The 19025-nt window shown below is 41.7% G+C and overlaps 1 protein-coding gene across 1 annotated transcript in view; it reads left to right on the top strand.

Moving 5' to 3' along the window:
• kif1aa (kinesin family member 1Aa) overlaps positions 1–19025 on the top strand; it is a 74842-nt gene that overhangs the window by 15666 nt on the left and 40151 nt on the right. The window contains exons 3-13 of the mRNA XM_084067651.1: positions 9818–9891; positions 10483–10665; positions 10860–10925; positions 11029–11207; positions 12195–12306; positions 12518–12595; positions 12959–13024; positions 13131–13148; positions 13261–13339; positions 13433–13511; positions 13923–14065. Coding sequence (XP_083923777.1) covers positions 9818–9891; positions 10483–10665; positions 10860–10925; positions 11029–11207; positions 12195–12306; positions 12518–12595; positions 12959–13024; positions 13131–13148; positions 13261–13339; positions 13433–13511; positions 13923–14065 — 1077 coding nt within the window. The remainder of the gene's footprint in view (positions 1–9817; positions 9892–10482; positions 10666–10859; positions 10926–11028; positions 11208–12194; positions 12307–12517; positions 12596–12958; positions 13025–13130; positions 13149–13260; positions 13340–13432; positions 13512–13922; positions 14066–19025) is intronic.

Below are 19025 nucleotides of genomic sequence, written 5' to 3'. Positions count from 1 at the left end.
GGTGGCGCTATAGCACTCAATTGAAAGTGCCAACTTTGAACAGGTACAACTCATTCCCTGTTTGACCTACAACCATGAAACTTCGATACACACATGCGTCTCTTCATGCCCGACAACTTTTGTGGTCTGACTTTTGACCTCTGACCTTTAGATCGCCCACCATTTTGAATTATATGTAAAACAGTCATTGGCTCCTAACTTCTGCATTTTTTCACTTATGGAAAATCCATTGGAAATTTTTGTAGGCAGTGGTCCAAAGTTCAAGTGTTAAACGTTTCGTGCAGATTGCTCAAAAATCCCAGGAGGAGATAGATTTTAACTATTACAGTTTTATGAAAATTATTCATCTGTGCCTAAAACATACATGCAGACTCTCATTTCTTTGAAACTTGGCAGAAATGTACAGGGTCATTCCAAATATCACTGAAACCAATCTCACTCCAATTGGCCAAAAGGGGGCGCTATAGCAATTTTTTGAAAAGGCAGACTTTAAACAGGCATAAGTCATGCCTCGTTTGGCCGAAAGTCGTGAAACTTGCTTACACATGTGCCTTGACTCATGAGGAACACACGTATCGATTTGACCATTAAGCTCCGCCCTTAGATTGTCCGCAATTTTGAGCAGTTTGAAAAACACTTAAACCCAGGATTTTTCAGCTATTTGCGTGAAACTGTATCATCTGTGTGATCTCCTTTTTCACAGTTACTTGTCTGTTGGGCCAATGGCGTCTCCCTTAAATGAATGCCTCACAATCTCAAGGTCGCCAGTTCAAGCCTCACTTGATGCAGACTTAATTTAAGTTGAATTGCAAACAACATGACTGTATCAATGAATACATGTGCAAATGGTAAAGATAACCTGAAATGCTTATTTGAGAGTACGTTTTTTCAACGTATGACATACTTTATCTGAAAATAGCTGATCTACAATCTCACAACTTTTCATGGTTTGTGAGCTTGTAGATCGGCTACTTTCACTAGTTTTGGTTCTGAGGAGATGTACAATTTCTTCATTGGTAAATGGTTTGTGAACGAGTGATCTTAGTGTTAGTGAAACAGGGGCTTGGTTCATGAAAGAAGGCAAGAGTTTATGATCTTCAACAGACAATAACAGCCTGGACAAAGCTATAGCACTATAGGTAGTGTTGCAGCCTATTAGTCTGAAGGTTGAGTGTTCGAATCCTGTTAATGGCAGTAGGTTGAGATGTCCAATCAAACCATTATGTTTCCATCTCTCTCTCTCATCAATCTATTGTTTCCATGTCACTCTCTCTCTCTTCAATCTATTCCGTTTCCATGTCTCTCTCTCTCTATTCACTGGCCCCGTATTATCGCTGCTTGCAGCTATATTACGAATTGTTTTTCGCTCCCTCTCAATTCAAGGCTAATCTTAGTTCTGGCTTAACCGTGCTGTCGCTTTTTACGAAACCCGGCCATATGGTAGATTGTCATGAAAAACTATCAAGAAATAATTCTCACAATCTTTCGTCAAAAGGTGGCGCTATAGCACTCAATTGAAAATGCAAACTTTGAACAGGTACAACTCATGCCCTGTTTGACCTACAGCCATGAAACTTCAATACACACATGCGTCTCCTCATGATGAACAACTTTCACACTCTGACTTTTGACCTCTGACCTTTAGATCTCCCACCATTTTGAATTATATGAAAAACAGTCATTGGCTCCTAACTTCTGCATTTTTTCACTTATGGAAAATCCGTTGGAAATTTTTGTAGGCAGTGGTCCAAAGTTCAAGTGTTAAACGTTTCGTGCAGATTGCTCAAAAATCCCAGGAGGAGATAGATTTTAACTATTACAGTTTTATGAAAATTATTCATCTGTGCCTAAAACATACATGCAGACTCACATTTCTTTGAAACTTTGCAGAAATGTACAGGGTCATTCCAAATATCACTGAAACCAATCTTACTCCAATTGGCCAAAAGGGGGCGCTATAGCAATTTTTTGAAAAGGCAGACTTTAAACAGGCATAAGTCATGCCTCGTTTGGCCGAAAGTCGTGAAACTTGCTTACACATGTGCCTTGACTCATGAGGAACACACGTATCGATTTGACCATTAAGCTCCGCCCTTAGATTTTTCGCAATTTTGAGCAGTTTGAAAAATACTTGTTTTTGCCAGTTCTGGCTTAACCGTGCATACGCTTTTTACGAAACTCAGCCATATGGTAGATGCTCATGAAAAACTACCAAGAAATAATTCTCACACTCATTCGTCAAAGGGTGGCACTATAGCACTCAATTGAAAGTGCTAACTTTGAACAGGTACAACTCATGCCCTGTTTGACCTACAACCATGAAACTTCGATACACACATGCGTCTCTTCATGCCCGACAACTTTTGTGGTCTGACTTTTGACCTCTGACCTTTAGATCGCCCACCATTTTGAATTATATGTAAAACAGTCATTGGCTCCTAACTTCTGCATTTTTTCACTTATGGAAAATCCGTTGGAAATTTTTGTAGGCAGTGGTCCAAAGTTCAAGTGTTAAACGTTTCGTGCAGATTGCTCAAAAATCCCAGGAGGAGATAGATTTGAACTATTACAGTTTTATGAAAATTATTCATCTGTGCCTAAAACATACATGCAGACTCATATTTCTTTGAAACTTTGCAGAAATGTACAGGGTCATTCCAAATATCACTGAAACCAATCTCACTCCAATTGGCCAAAAGGGGGCGCTATAGCAATTTTTTGAAAAGGCAGACTTTAAAAAGGCATAAGTCATGCCTGGTTTGGCCGAAAGTCGTGAAACTTGCTTACACATGTGCCTTGACTCATGAGGAACACACGTATCGATTTGACCATTAAGCTCCGCCCTTAGATTGTCCGCAATTTTGAGCAGTTTGAAAAACACTTAAACCCAGGATTTTTCAGCTATTTGCGTGAAACTGTATCATCTGTGTGATCTCCTTTTTCACAGTTACTTATCTGTTGGGCCAATGGCGTGTCCCTTAAATGAATGCCTCACAATCTCAAGGTCGCCAGTTCAAGCCTCACTTGATGCAGACTTAATTTAAGTTGAATTGCAAACAACATGACTGTATCAATGAATACATGTGCAAATGGTAAAGATAATCTGAAATAGCTTATTTGAGAATACGTTTTTTCAACGTATGACATACTTTATCTGAAAATAGCTGATCTACAATCTCACAACTTTTCATGGTTTGTGAGCTTGTAGATCGGCTACTTTCACTAGTTTTGGTTCTGAGGAGATGTACAATTTCTTCATTGGTAAATGGTTTGTGAACGAGTGATCTTAGTGTTAGTGAAACAGGGGCTTGGTTCATGAAAGAAGGCAAGAGTTTATGATCTTCAACAGACAATATCAGCCTGGACAAAGCTATAGCACTATAGGTAGTGTTGCAGCCTATTAGTCTGAAGGTTGAGAGTTCGAATCCTGTTAATGACAGTAGGTTGAGATGTCCAATCAAACCATTATGTTTCCATCTCTCTCTCTCTCATCAATCTATTGTTTCCATGTCACTCTCTCTCTCTTCAATCTATTCCGTTTCCATGTCTCCCTCTCTCTCTCTATTCACTGGCCCCGTATTATCGCTGCTTGCAGCTATATTTATTTTTTATAATTGAATGAATCCTACAATATCTTGAGACGCAAATATAAAATCGGTACAATCAGAATGTATCTGTCCCTTCGTGGCGATAATAGAGTTCGATTTCACAGCTGAAAGTGTGTGTACCATAAAAGCAGCCAATATTACAAAACCTTCTCTTTTGATACATCTTTTACAGCATGGTTCAAGCCTTGCTCGGCACAGACACACAAAGCTGCTCTTAGGCAGTGCTTTTCAGCCGAACAGACTGTGCTTTTCCGTGGAGAGTCAATGGCTTGGCTGTGGATGCTGAGATGTGAGCGGAGTGATGTCATGAAAGAGCCCACTGGTAGCAGTGTCTGGAGGGGGTACAGAGAAGGGGTATAAATGGCCCTCTTGTCCTTTTGTAGCTCGAAGCTAGCGGCTTCGCTCGGGGGAAGGAAGGAGAGGGACATTGGAGATTTCTCCCGTCTGTTTTGTGCTTTGTGACACCCATGTCAGGTCAATAGCCTAGTTCCCACAAAGCAGGAGAATGGCTGCAATCTTGTTAGTGACAGGCCTGGCAGAAATATCTTCCCCACCGCCATGCCAACCTGGATTAAGATTCAGGAGGCAGACCTTTGGGAATGAGGGGCCTTTCTTCAAGGGGATATGGAACAGGTCCTTGCCTAATAGTGGTTCTTATACCTTGTAATAGGGATTAATGAAATTGTGAAAGACATTAACATGAATTTCTCTGCCTTTTGCTATACATTCTTCTCATGGGCGGATAGGAGTGGAAATGATCACTTTATCACAGCAAGCTGTTATTGGCTGAGGGAAAGTTTAAAGTTTGAGGATTAAAGACAAACTCACAGAAACTCTAAAAAATCTAGGTGTTGTTAACCACTTAAACCCTATATACTTTGTTGACTGGTGCCCCACAGAGATCTACAAGGTCCCTGTTTCCCTCTACACCAAATCTCTTAGCTGAGAATAGCCAAATGTTCGACACCAGGGGTCAAGGGATTGACTGGTACAGGCGTGTCTAGTTGTTGTTTGAGATCATAGAGAACAACACTCGTCATTACCACAAGCGCTAACAATAAGTGCATCTGTTGCTTATGTTTGTGGCGCTAAACCCCAAAGTGGGTGAGCGTCATCGGATGTTTGTATAGTGTATGTATGCGGTGGTGATAGTGTCTCCACCCACTCTCCCTCTTTTCTCTCTCCCTCTTTCTCCCTCTCTCTCCCTCTATCAAATTGTTTTGCGTTTTCTTTTAACTGGTGGGGTGAGGGTGGAGAGGTAACAATGCTGGGGGTCTCATTACCGTTGCCTTTAGCCACATGAAGCTAGCGTCTCTATTCTGGGCATGTCATGATAGGTGAACATTTGGCAAATCTATGCAAACATTCTTAGAAAATAGATGTACAAGCTCACAGCGCATCGCGACGTCGCGCTGTGAGCTTGTAGGGCGGCTATTTTCGACTAAGAGACTTGGTGTAGAGGGGAAAAAGAAGAGGCCCGGTATAGACCCATGGGGGACCCCGGTCAATGAAGTCTATAGGGTATTAGGGTTTAAATTGTTAATAGAGTACAGTGCAGTGCTGCGTGCAGTCCCCATCTGAACCCTTTCCCAATTCCGAGTGCTAAGCATAGTGTGTGATAGCAGCTACAGGCTACAGACTCTTGTCAATGGGTTTACATGCCGTCTGCCAGACCTGCTGATGCAGCCATTTCCTCTGCTATTGACTGGGGCAGGTCACCCGTAACAGACCGATCAGCATCACCTTCAGCAGTTAAAACAACCACCAGCTGTGTGGCACACAAACAACCTAAAATGCTATCGTAACATAGAATCTGAATGAGGACCCGGAAATCAAACTACAGCAGATAATCATGACTGTAATTGCAGTAAGAGATGCGGTGGTGGCGTGTGCGCTTGCTTTGCACTGTATAGACATCAGTGATGAGATAGAGGTGTGCACGTGCAAACACACACACACACACACACACACACACACACACACACACACACACACACACACACACACACACACACACACACACACACACACACACACACACACACACAGAGCAGACGACACCTCCTTCTGTCACCATGCAGACAAGCTGTTAAGACAACCTGTCGAATTACGAGTCATCCCGAGTCGGTGTCATCCATAAACTCAACACCTCGCTATTAAGGAGCTTCGCTGTCATAAAACGGGGCAGGCTGACAGGAACCGGGAGCGCGTTAGAGGCTTGGGGAGGAGATGTGCTCTGTGAGTCTGATAAAGCGGGTCTAAAGCGTCATCCCTGCTTACCGAATGTGATTAAAGCACACAAGCCCTGCCTGGTCACTCATCGTGGGCCCTCATCTGCCCCACCAATCGGCGCTGCTCTCTGGTAATTGCTTTGTCCGGAAACAGGACACTCCTCTTTCTGGAGGGCCGGTTAATGTATGAATCATAGTCTGAGAGGAGATGAGGAACAGTAGAGAATATATGTCATACTGTTGAGAGAAACACTGGCTCTGGCAAAGAATGCAGACATAATATCGGCTATTTATATAGTTATTTTTGTGTCATTTGGGTAATTCAAAATTTCCTGTTGGACTGGGTTTACCTGGTGTTCACTGGTCCTCCACTGTGCAATAAAGCTCTAGTTCTGTATAGAGCTTGGAGGTAGAGGCAACCTCAGCATGCAGAAACACTGAATGCAGTTATATTATATTATATTATATTATATTATATTATATTATATTATATTATATTATATTATTATGTAAAATATGCATTGTATAATAAGTATAACTGAAATCCGTTTTTCGCGCTTTTCGGAGCCAATTACAAAGAAAGAGTTGGTAATACACATACACAGGGTTATTTAAAACATTTACATTTAAAGTAATGTACATTGAATTACAGTACTAATTACAATTATAAGAAGAAATCTGAAATCTCTGAAATCAATCATCCCAGCCCTGCTGCTATAGAAGGGCTAAGTCATATTGCCTAGCCCTATTTTCTACATATCATGTACTGTAGGTTGTATTTCTGCATGCACACTTCACACATCACGCGTAACGAATGAGGCCTCATCTATTTGTCATGATGAGGAATGGGCCTGAAACCCTAAACCGTAGTCCGCCACCCTGGCCTATATTCCACAATCTGAAACTAGAGAGAGGGGGGCAATAACTGTGTGTGCTCTCGCTCAAGCATGTACTTAGCCCGGGGCTTTTTCTTGTGCTATCGACCCCATCTCTGCATTAGGAGACAAAATGGTGTCTGCTGGGGCTCTGGGATAAGGGAAGAGTTTTTCATCCTTGGCACAATCAGGCTACACAAGGACTGCGTAACGCTGAAGTAATCATAAAATCCACCTCTGGGTTATTTATTCATACCGGCACACTTTGTACTGAGTTAGCTCACACTGTGAGGCTAGGGCTGCAACTATTTATTTTCTTAGCGATTTTATTCTATTGATACTTTTTACGATTAATCAAATATTTGAGAAGCGTGTTTTCTTTGATATTGTTTATATTTTTTGATATATATGAACGAGTCGACGTGAAACAATTCAGATTAAATTGATTAGTCTGATTAACCTCTTAATTAACAGTGTCATGCAAAAATAGGTAAAATTGCAGATCTGCAAGCCTGTTTTGGATGCGTGGCACAGGATATATGTGTCCTCAGAGAAACAAGAGCCACCTGAATTGATGCATCCGTGATCGCAGCACTAACTGCCCGGTTTTACCGTATGTGCACGGTCGTAAAATGCCTCGTAAAAACTACATGAGGTTTATTACGATGCTATCGCTTTAGGATAGGCTTGCAGTTGTTTGTGTGTTTTTCTGTGCTAGCTGTATCATTGGCTAGGCTTTATTGATTTTCTGGGGATATGGGTCTTTATGCTCGTGCAAACAAATTTGACGTTCAGCTGCCTTCCCTGGTCCACAGGGCCATTATTTCAGATCATACATATTTATTAGCCTCAGCATTGATAACAGTCTTTCCTACATCTTTTATTTTACATCTAGTTAGCTTATAGAAGTTCAGGGAATAGTTAGAGCATGCTCTGCTTCATAAAATATATTAGATTTCCATCAAATTAGAGCTTTTAGCTCTATTCCTGTAAAGGCAGTGTATGCTTCCTTGGTGCCAAGTGCTCAACGTTGGGAGGGGAGGTGACTCATATATTATTAGGTCAGAGCAGATTGAGCGTAGAGGAAACTGTCATTGTCAGAGACGTGAAGATAAGTTACGAAGGGTTTGACTCATTTCTTTGTGCGGTGACGACGTTGTTTCCAACCTTTAAGGTGAAATTCAGACATGTAATGTTGGCCGTTTCGAGTGTAATAATGCAGCGTTGCATTATCATTTGAAAAAAGCATTCCTGTTGTTGAGATAAAACAGAAGGACAGACTGTAATTGGCTTGTACACTCTTATCAGATAAAGAAAATCTGTCTCCCACTCCCATCTGCAGCCACTTTACTAACAAATCGATACCTCACTTAAGGTCACAGATACGTGTTTAAGGTGGGGAAACGTCTCTTTGTGCAGATGGTAGTCTATGACAGCTATTAAAGTCAAACGAGCCCCTGGAGTTTAGTTGAAAAGGATGCTTGCAATCTACAGTATGAATTAATACATTTTTATTTTGTCTTGTCTTAAGACCCGTCCCTTACGGGATTATAAGAAAACATGGTTATACAACGTTACTTTCACTTCTCAGTAACTGAAAGCTGCACGATTGGTACAATAACAATTTACACAAAGAAACAAAGGATTGAATCATTATTCGCACAGTTTATGCACAATTTACACAAAGAAAGACTTGAAAATGTGTAACACAAGAGCCAAAATAAATCAAATCTGAGTTGAGAAAATGCCCTCATAGAAGTATATACGGTAGGTCTATACACCTCTTTACCTGTCACATTTATATCGGCTGTCAGTCACATCTCTTTGTCTCTCACATTTGTAACTGAATGTCCTACGTCAGAAATTCCCAACCTGCGGCCAGGTGAGGATATAAGTGCAAATAATTGACAAAAACACTAAGACTTTATTGATAATATAACATTGATATAAACAATTTATGTTAGAAAAAATATCATGTTATTTTTTCCTTAGATTACTTTTAATTGTGATACAGATAAATAGGAATTCAAAATATACTACATTGGTTCCATTGATCCAAGCCAGAACACAATCAATTGATTGATCATTAAAATATACATGCTCTGAAAATACACATGCCCACCCATCTGGCCACTTAACACGGCGGCTAGATGGGTGGGCAATTTTCAAGTGGGCCCTGATCCAGAAGAGGTTGGGAACCACTGTCCTGTGTTCCAGAATGATCTGTAAAATCTCCTCATCTCTACACTATGGAGCTATAAAATGTATAAAGCGTTTCTGTACTGCAGCACATCTGATTCAATTGCTTTCAAGTGGTCTGAGGCAAATTCCAAAATACACTTGTGCACACTGTAGGTTCAGAGATGATGAACTGTACATAAAACCCTTTTACAATCAACAGCTCAGATACAGAAGCATTCAATGACAAGCATTCAATGGTGTCAGATATAGTGGTCTCTTCCTTGGACCTACCTGTGGATTATATATATATATATATATATTTTTCTCTTCTTCTCTTGTTTGATCTCCTTTGATCTCCTTTCCCACTTGCCCCCCCCCCCCCCTTCTCCTTCCCTTTCTTTTCTATGGAAATAACGATACGATGGGAACTATGCACGAAAACGCATTTCACCCACTTTTTACTTCTGTAAACCTGTGATGTGACAATAAAGCTAATTAAGATTCTGATTTTGATATACAGTACAACAATACAATGATTTATTTTGTGAAGTCATCTCATACATACAAAACACACATACAGATTACAAGTCTCCCTACAAATAAAATAAAAGATAATAAGAAGAACCTGCCCAGATTATCATACAATGATTATTTCCCCCAGGATTCTTGCTGCGTCATCTTCCTGAAGACTCTAATGGGCTTCTAATCACGCCTATCTGTCCTCCTATATTGAATGGTCATTGTGCTCTTGTACAGAGAGGTCTCGGGGCTAAGCATCTCTAATAGTGCAGAGAGGAGAGGTGACTCTGGCCTTTCTGGGCCCATTAGCACATCATGATGCTGAACTGACTCTCTCAGATCCAGTTTCACATGGGCAGCCCTCAGCCTCGCTCTGACCTGTGTTTTCTGTCCTGTCTTTCAGCCATCATGAACCCCAAGCAGCCCAAAGAGAACAAGAGCTTCAACTTTGATTACTCATACTGGTCGCACACCTCGGTAAGCACTACTGCACCCCCAGAGAGAGAGACACACACACACACACACACACACACACACACACACACACACACACACACACACACACACACACACACACACACACACACACACACACACACACACACACACACACACACACACACACACACACAGGCTTCTGTGCTACAGGCAGGGCTAATCTGCTTCACATGTATACAGTACACCCATAAAACACACCTAAAATCTGATCTAATCTATAGATTATTTTCTTAGTGATTATTCTATCGATTATGTTTTTGATTAATAAAAGAATCATAACACGTTGGGATATGCGGCGTGTTGAGAGATTGTAGATGGGCTATTTTCACAATTTTTGTAATTTTCTTGAAACTTTTCAGGTATAAGGACATATCTAACATATGGATCAATTATTAATCGATTATTTGATTAATTATATATTTTTTAATAATAATTGATTAATTAGTTCAATTAACTGTTGCACCCCTGTAACAACACCATAGGTACAGCAGAACAAATGGATACTTTTTGGTGTTTTATGAAATGACTGAGTTAAAGACTTTCCTCACTCTCCTTGCCCTCTGTCCACAGCCCGAGGACATCAACTTTGCCTCTCAGATACAGGTCTACAAGGATATTGGTGAAGAGATGCTGCTGCATGCCTTCGAGGGCTACAACGTCTGCATCTTTGCTTACGGTCAGACCGGCTCTGGCAAGTCTTACACCATGATGGGGAAACAGGATGTCAAGGATCAGCAGGGAATCATTCCCCTGGTAGAGATTACACCTTATTATCATGTGTCTTAAGCCTGAGTTATTCTTAGCTCAGGCTTGAATGAGCATCGCTTGTATCACTTGTATCGCGCACTGAAAATAATATCAAGTAAAATAAATCTTGCATAACCAAAAGATGACTGAATTAAAAGTTTGAAAAGATTATAACGCTTGTCTTCGTTTTGTCCTACCAGATGTGTGAAGATCTTTTCACAAAGATCAACAGCAACAATGACAACAACATGTCCTACTCCGTCGAGGTACACTTCCATCACCACCTGCCCCTAAAGCAATGTATGCCTGAAAATGTTGTACTTTTTTGTCCACTCTAACGGTACGATTTCCATTGACAAATCCGTCCAGGTGAGCTACATGGAGATCTACTGTGAGCGCGTGCGTGACTTGCTGAACCCCAAGAACAAGGGCAACCTACGCGTGAGAGAGCACCCCCTGATGGGACCTTACGTGGAGGACCTGTCCAAGCTGGCCGTCACCTCGTACAACGACATCTCGGACCTGATGGACTCTGGGAACAAGGCCAGGTGTTGCTTCTTTGCTTGCTTTTCGTGGAGCGAGTTGTGTCAAAAGCTGTGGTTAAGCGCAGACGACGTACAGTAGCGAGTGCGCCATGCTTGCGTGGCCGTGATTGAATAGATTCATTAATGACCCAATGTACTGCGTGGTGAGGAAGAAGAACAAATGGAGTTTACATTGAGTTCAGCGCTAAATACATAAAAGACATCCTGTTTTTGGGGAGAAGAAGAAAGATTTATGGCACTGCTAAAAAGAAGAAAGTACACCTGAGGAGATGAACAAAAGCCATTGAAAGGCTAACATACAAACTCTATATGCCGTAGGTTCTCATAATCACCATGTGATTATTGTTTATATTCTGCCCATTCACGTTTGGTTGGATGTTAGTACCAATAACGATAACTGTGCTTCGTAGAATGAGTATTGGAAATGCAACCAAAAAGACCTTTATTGTAGCGCTCCTTGCTAATTTACAAACCACCACATCTCAGTCTGTCTCAAAGCCTCGACAGCTGTGTTGCAGCCATTTACAATACAGTAATCAATGACGACTATGGTATAGCGAGATAACACTAGGGCAATCTGGGAACCCATCGTGAAATAAAAAGGAAAAACAGCGCCCCCAGCGTTTTTCACTTTTGCATTTGCATTCAGTAGCGTAGCTCTGAATCTGTTCTTGAGAGATTAACACTAGGGTGACTGAGGTGTCAAAATGATCTATTTACACATTTTAAACTCAATGGTCTGAGCTAGTTTGAGCTTGATCTCCTCTGTCATCACAATTAATCACTTTCAACCTGAACATTTTTGAAAGATTCAACTGATGAAAATACTGAGATGCCAGGTTGAAAGTGGTTAAGTGGTTAAATGTACCCACTTGTTGTGTGTACATGTGATTGCGGAATTCTTTGATTTTCAAAGCCTTCCTGAATGCGGTGTACAGTATTTCACCGTAGTTCCATCAAGCGTTGTTGAAAGTGTATTCTTCTCTACAGGACTGTGGCCGCCACCAACATGAATGAGACCAGCAGTCGCTCACACGCCGTCTTCAACATCATCTTCACCCAGCAACGCCACGACACTGACTCTGAAAACACTACCGAGAAGGTACCGTTTTCTTTTCCTCCTCCCCACTTAAAGAGTCTTTGGGTACTTAAAAAAGCGCTTCATGCATTTTTTTACATTATTATTATTATTATTATTACAGTGTGCAGTGGTTCCCAAACAATGGGTCGGGGACCCAGTTTCATGGGTCGCCAGTAAATATCTTATTTTATTTTGTGACAACCCTATTCATACTGAAGTTTTGCTTTTGTAGGTCAGCAAAATCAGCCTGGTGGATTTGGCTGGGAGTGAGAGGGCTGATTCCACCGGAGCCAAAGGGACCAGACTGAAGGTGATTGTCAGCAACTTGTAACGCTAAAAGCTTAGTTTGGAATCTGGACAAACAGTGCCTTTAGCTATATTGAAGCATCATGAATACTACAGCGTCGCTGTCGGGTGGAAACCTTGTATGTCCAAAACGATGACTTTTCAGGAAAGGGAAAAAATAACCTGTGTTCCAATTAATCCAATGTAGTTATTATTTAGTCACAAGCTCTTCTTTCTCTTATTTTTTTCTACTTTTATGTGACACTGTAGTATGACAAAGAAGGGCATGCATTTACGAAAAAGTTGAAGTATGGAGATACAAGGTTTCTGCCCGACAGTGACAATATGTTTAGTTGCAGCAGAAATGACTTCTCTCACCCTGATACAGGAAGGAGCAAATATCAACAAATCTCTGACCACGCTGGGTAAAGTCATCTCTGCACTGGCGGAAGTGGTACGAAACAAAACTATATATTTTTTCCCCTAAGTATTTTTCTGTTTCACATTGTAAAATGTAATGAACTAAAAAATAATAATTTTAACATTATTTACTCCTTTAGGACTCTGGACCAAATAAGGTAATTTTCTACAAGCGTCAGAAACATCAAGAATGTCATCTTTTTACTTTTTTACTTTTGTTGATAAACTGACGGTTGTCCTTATCTGTGCATTTGATGTGTTTGTTAACAGAATAAGAAGAAGAAAAAAGTGGAGAACCACATCCCATTCAGAGACTCTGTGCTGACCTGGCTGCTGAGAGAAAATTTGGGTATGAGCAGCATTTGTATGCTGTGCTTCTCAGTACAATATGTATGTGTCAGCATGTTCCAATTAACCTCTCCTCTGCTCTCTACCCCGACAGGGGGTAATTCGCGTACGGCCATGGTGGCTGCCCTCAGTCCAGCGGACATCAACTATGATGAGACTCTAAGCACACTAAGGTACAACACAGAGTACAGGTACAGTCACACACGTCCTCCCACAGTGCAGAGGACGGTGGACGTTGAAGGGCACTGAAGCCGCTGAGACCACAGCGTTGTGTAATAGTAAAGGAATACGCTTCGCTCAATGACCCTTTGAATGCCCTTCAAAGGTCTGCTGCAGTGTGCAGTGACAAGGGACAGATTGGACGCTATATAGGTGGAGGCCATGAAGGTGGGGTTTTGTGGGGTTTTTTTTGTAAGCGCCTGGCTCTCTCCGCCCTCACATGGGAGTGGAAATTCTCCCGTGTAGGGTGCAATCAGTTGATCGAACTAATCTATTTAATAAAATAATCAATACAGACAGACACATACATACAGTACAAACAAACAAACACACAAAGTCACAGCCCCACTCCTGTGTTCTTGCAGGTACGCCGACCGTGCCAAGCAGATCCGCTGCAACGCCGTCATCAACGAAGACCCCAACCATCGTCTGGTGCGCAACCTCAAGGATGAGGTGTCTCGTCTGAAGGAGCTGCTCTATGCCCAGGGACTGGGTGACATCATTGACAGTAAGGGAGTTTCTTCTGAGTCTCTCTGGGTTATATCAAGTTTAGCCTTGTACCAAGACTGTCAGAGACTTCTTTTTATGGAGAAGTACAGCCACGGAACACAGAAATCCAAACGTTATTTGGGGAAGTGGCCAAGACTGTCAGACATTAATGTCAGAATCGAGCAAATAAATCTCTGACAGTCTTGGTGGTCCAAGGCTGTGTTAAAGTTTTTTTTTTAATGCGGTGCTTCTCTACTCTGGTCCTGCTACCCAGTTTTCCAGTTAAATGAACTAATGGGGCGACTGTGGCTGGGTGGGTAGAGGAGCCGTCTGGTAATCAGATGGTCGCCGGTTCGACCCTTGGCTCACCCATTTACATGTTGAAGTGTCCCTGAGCAATAGACTCCTAAGAGAACAGCTCCCCAAGGAGTGGTCATTAAAAGCCATCTGCTGGGTGAATGCAGAAAAGTAATTTCCCCGCCCTGAGGATGATACAATACTCCCCTTTACTTTCCTTTCATCTACTGTCCCAGATCTAACGCAGTCCACCGGTAATAACCGGCAGTACTCAGGGTCCTCTCGGCTGCCCATTTTCAACTTAAGTCTGCTGGTGGCCCAGATTGTCACTGTTGGGCAGAAACCTTGCATGTAGGATATTTCATCTTGTTTCTTTTCACAAATGTACTGTATCATTTGACAGTGTCACGCAAAAGCAGTAAAAATAGCTAATCTACAAGCTCACTAAACTTTTGCTATTTTTTAAAAGAGCGTCTGTGGGTTTCTCTCAAAAGTAGCAGTTTTGGACCTAAAAGGTTTCCGCCCGACAGCGACAAGCTCTAACTCGCGTTCCCCCGGGGATAAGCGTCAATACTCACGGTCCTCTACACTGGAGCTGAGGGCCACTTGGTTTATTGGCTCTGCCCAGGGACCACTTTCTCCACAGTAATGCACACACAAACCAACCCCCCCCCCCCCCCCCACCCCCCCTCCTGTCCACACAGCACATCTCACAGGCACACTACTTTGTTTTATTCTCTCTGTTTTCATGCGCGTCACGTGTGTACAACACTATCGCAAGAATGTGGCGCTTATCGCCCCCATTGTCCTGCCTGAACCTTGGGATTCATTCATTGGCAAGAGAGAAGTCGCCAGGCTGTTGCAGCGTGCAGTCGAGTGCGCTCATCAGCTAATTCACTGAGCAATGCCCTTAAGACTGACTTGTACTTCCTGGGACGTATTTCCAGCGGAAAAAAAGTGTACACGTGATATTTGTTTTGTGTGATGATAAATAATACGTTCAGCAATTGGCTCGCAGTAAAATCCTCAGTGTTAATTTATCTGTTTGTAACTGAGAGCATGCAAAATGTAACCAAATTTCAATTTGGTGTTGGCTGCAACTATTCATTTTTTCCCCCAAAATTTCACAATTTTCCAAGTAGCGAAAATAGTTGACTTTGTAGATCGTCTATTTTCGCTATTTGTTATAGTATACGGTACAGGCCTTTAAGGAGTTAAAATAACACTGAGGATTGTTTTGTACATAACTCCATCTAAAATGTTACCTTGTCTGTTTTTCCTGTCTCTCTGTCTGTATCTTTCCATCGTTGTCTCTCTCTCCTTCCTCTCTCTCAGCATATCGGGGGTCGGGCACTGAGATAGCGGGTTTGAAATGTGTGTTTCTATGGCTCTGTGGCTTTGCACTCCTCTCATCCCGGCTTGCCGGCCTTCTCTTGACGGCTCCAGTACAATAGCAGCTTTCACTTTGTTCTCTGCAGCACCATGTAATCATGAGGAATGATCAGTCAAAGAGATCGGCTGAATGATTAGTCAATATTGATTTCTATCCCACCTGGAGATGCTAATGTTAAGGCAAAGTAGAAAACAACCGGGGCCTGTTTCGCATCGGCTTGATGCTGATTTATGGCCGTTGTTAGCGCTGGGCGATATGACTTGACATCAGTGTCACGATTATTTATTTATTTTTGAGATTTTTGTATGCCACCATTGTACAACAACGTATAATACAGGGTTAAGTGGGTAATCAAACGAATCAATTTATCTTTGTTCGATTCATTGATTAATAAGAACAAAAACTGCTTCTTGATTATTTGATAAACCTACATAAGCAAGATTAAGTCGGTTATTGTTTCTAAATATCGATTACTTTCGATATTTCTTCGGTAAATTGCCTAGCCCTGTCCTCTGGGTGATCTTGAGAGTTCTTGGCTGTCGGTGCCAATTCAGTGGTGCTGTAGAGATTCTGTGTGCATTGGCTTTGTAGCTTTTTGGCATCAGTGAATGAGCTTCGGCAACGCTAATGAAGTGCACACACGCAAGAGATGCAATTTGTTCCAATCAGCCTGAGATATATATTATAATTTAGTTAATGCTTCCGCTTCCTTGATGACTGTGCGAGAAAAGCTTTGTACCAAGCTGGCTCAGATTGACAGTGAATGCTGCAGCCCTTCCTCTGGCAGAGGGTCCCTCTCTGTGATACCACACTGCACTGTCTCCCATTGGCTACTGGCAATCAGGCAAGACGTGGTTCAAAATCGGCCTACCGGTGACATCATCGTTAGGCAAGGTTACACATTTATTATTGTATTTTTTATTAACGCGAGAGCAATGGCTTCCATTATAGCATGCTAACTTTCCAGGAATAGAAAGCCTGCAGTTTCTATTAGCTTGGATTGCCCATCGATGATGTCACTGGTAGGCGGGTTTCAGTCTGCTGTCCACAGCCCTCCTCTGAGACACAGAGTGAGTAGACAGAAATGGTGCCATATCATTATAAGCATTAGTGAGGACCAATTATATGAAGATAGGTTGAAAATGGGTGAAGTCGTCCTTTAAGACTTGAGGCCGATTCTACAAATGCCTTCTAAATCAGTGGTTCTCAAACTTTGATTCCAAAATGATATGTATTTGGCCGCGGACCCCCATTTGAACATGTTTTGTGCTAGGGACCCCCAAAAAAATGTGTAAAAAAAATTAGCATTATGTACAAGCTCGCAGTGTATATCTGCTTGTAAATCTGCTATTACAGATGCTTTCCCGGTTTTAATGGGTTAACAACTGTAGAGCCCTACCAATATACAGATTTGACCGATATATCGGCCATTGTTTGACTTTTTTTGACAACATCAGTATCGGTAATTATGCAGCCGATGTGTCCCGATCACCGTCAACCTGTTGTCCCTATTTTGGCCTATTCTTTGAAAATCTTTGAATAGAGCTTAAGTGGAAAGTTAAATGACTCTTTTACAAAATATGGGTAAAAAACACTGGTAATCTGTAGTTTAGGACTCTCCAAAATGGGCATCAGACCCAAAACTATGACATGGGTCAGGCTCTATAAACCAGTGCTTCTCAAAAAAAATCTTCAAGATCTTTCTAAATCTTTCAAAAGAAGCTGATCTATAGTGAGCTTGTAGATCGGCTATTTTCAAATAGCTGAAGTATAAAATTAGGTTAAAGTGGTCAAACTGATTCCTTTGCTATGTTGAACTCCTTTTGCTGGGGACCCCCCTTTGGAACCCCCTCATGGACCCCTGGGGGTCCCCAGACCCCACTTTGAGAACCACTGCGTTAAACAACATGTAACGATGCTATATGGCCTTCAATACCCACTGCCATCGGTACATTGTGAGGTCATTAAGCTAGACATCTCCAGTGAGCTCATCTCATCAATGTTTATTTTCTGTCCATAATATAGGACATAATTAATGGACTTTAATTAGATGCTGGCTTTTGGCAGACAGCAGAGATTGTCCAGACTATGATACACTGCCCCTCTTTACTGCTGTGTGTTGCCATGGCAGCTGCATAGCAGGGCCAGCATGCTGTGTCTCGAAGCGTTGTTTCTCAGCGTAGGGTCCAGGGACCCAAGAGGGGTCCGAATGGGTCTGTAACTCGTGAGAATGTACACATGGAACCAAATGGACCCGTAGTTAAATACATACTGAAGAGTTTACAGTGTAGATTGCGGTGCCAGAGCAAAAAAATAAATAAAAACACTTTCAAAAGGGCCTAATGTAGCTTAATGGATATCAAACTGGGGGTGGGTGGGGGGTCCTTGAAATTAAAAAGGTTGCGAATCACTGAACTAAACTATACTTGGGACCTCAATCTATACTGTAAAATGTTACTCTGAGAGTGTACAAATGGAACCAAATGGACACTCTCTGAGTAACAGGCCCGTAAAAGGTCCATTTGGACCCCCTGTTGGTCCCTGGAACCCGACGTTGAAAACCAGTGTCTTTGAGAATGAAACACGAGACTCAGTGGTGAAGAGAGGAGAAAGATTTGTATAGAATCAGCTGCTGCTTTAAGCATACAGTAGCTTGCTCAACTGAATATATTTGAAGAATCAGTGATATACGCGTGATAATAATCGTATCGTTTTTCAACGCATCCAAAGGTCTTTGTCTCACAGTTACCCTCCTGTGAGCCTTCCACTCTGCCACAGAAATGGATTTCCTGGTAATTTTACGGTTGCCCATGGAGCAGTAAATGAATTGAGCAAGGCTTTTAGATGTAATCTGACCTCTATGTGCAGTCTTTTTAGTGGTCTGAGCCGGAAACGCGCAGCAGCAGGCATCCGTCTCGCCTTGTGGTCGAGTGCATGCACAAAAAGGGATTTTTTAATATATATTTTCGAGTGGCGTTCGCCGATTCGTTTTAGGAGTGTAACAATTAATTGAAGATAATCTAATAATCTAAAATAATCAAGTGGTAATCGATCCCTATTTTGGGCATGACATTATAGGCGAAGAGTTTCAAAATAGTTTTAAAATAGTTGATGTACAAGCTCACAACACATCACGATGCGATGCGTTATGAACTTGTAGGTCAATCCTATTTCAAGTATGAAATGAGGCTTAAATGGTTTATCGATTCGTACAAAATATTTTAAAAGATTGCTTCTCGATTATTTGATTAATTGAAAAAGTAGTCAATAGAATAATCACTAAGAAAAC

This window comes from Gymnoscopelus microlampas (assembly GCF_963454915.1).
Source record: "Gymnoscopelus microlampas genome assembly, chromosome: 9".
NCBI classification, from domain to species: domain Eukaryota; kingdom Metazoa; phylum Chordata; class Actinopteri; order Myctophiformes; family Myctophidae; genus Gymnoscopelus; species Gymnoscopelus microlampas.
This window is presented reverse-complemented; position numbering and strand designations above follow the sequence as displayed.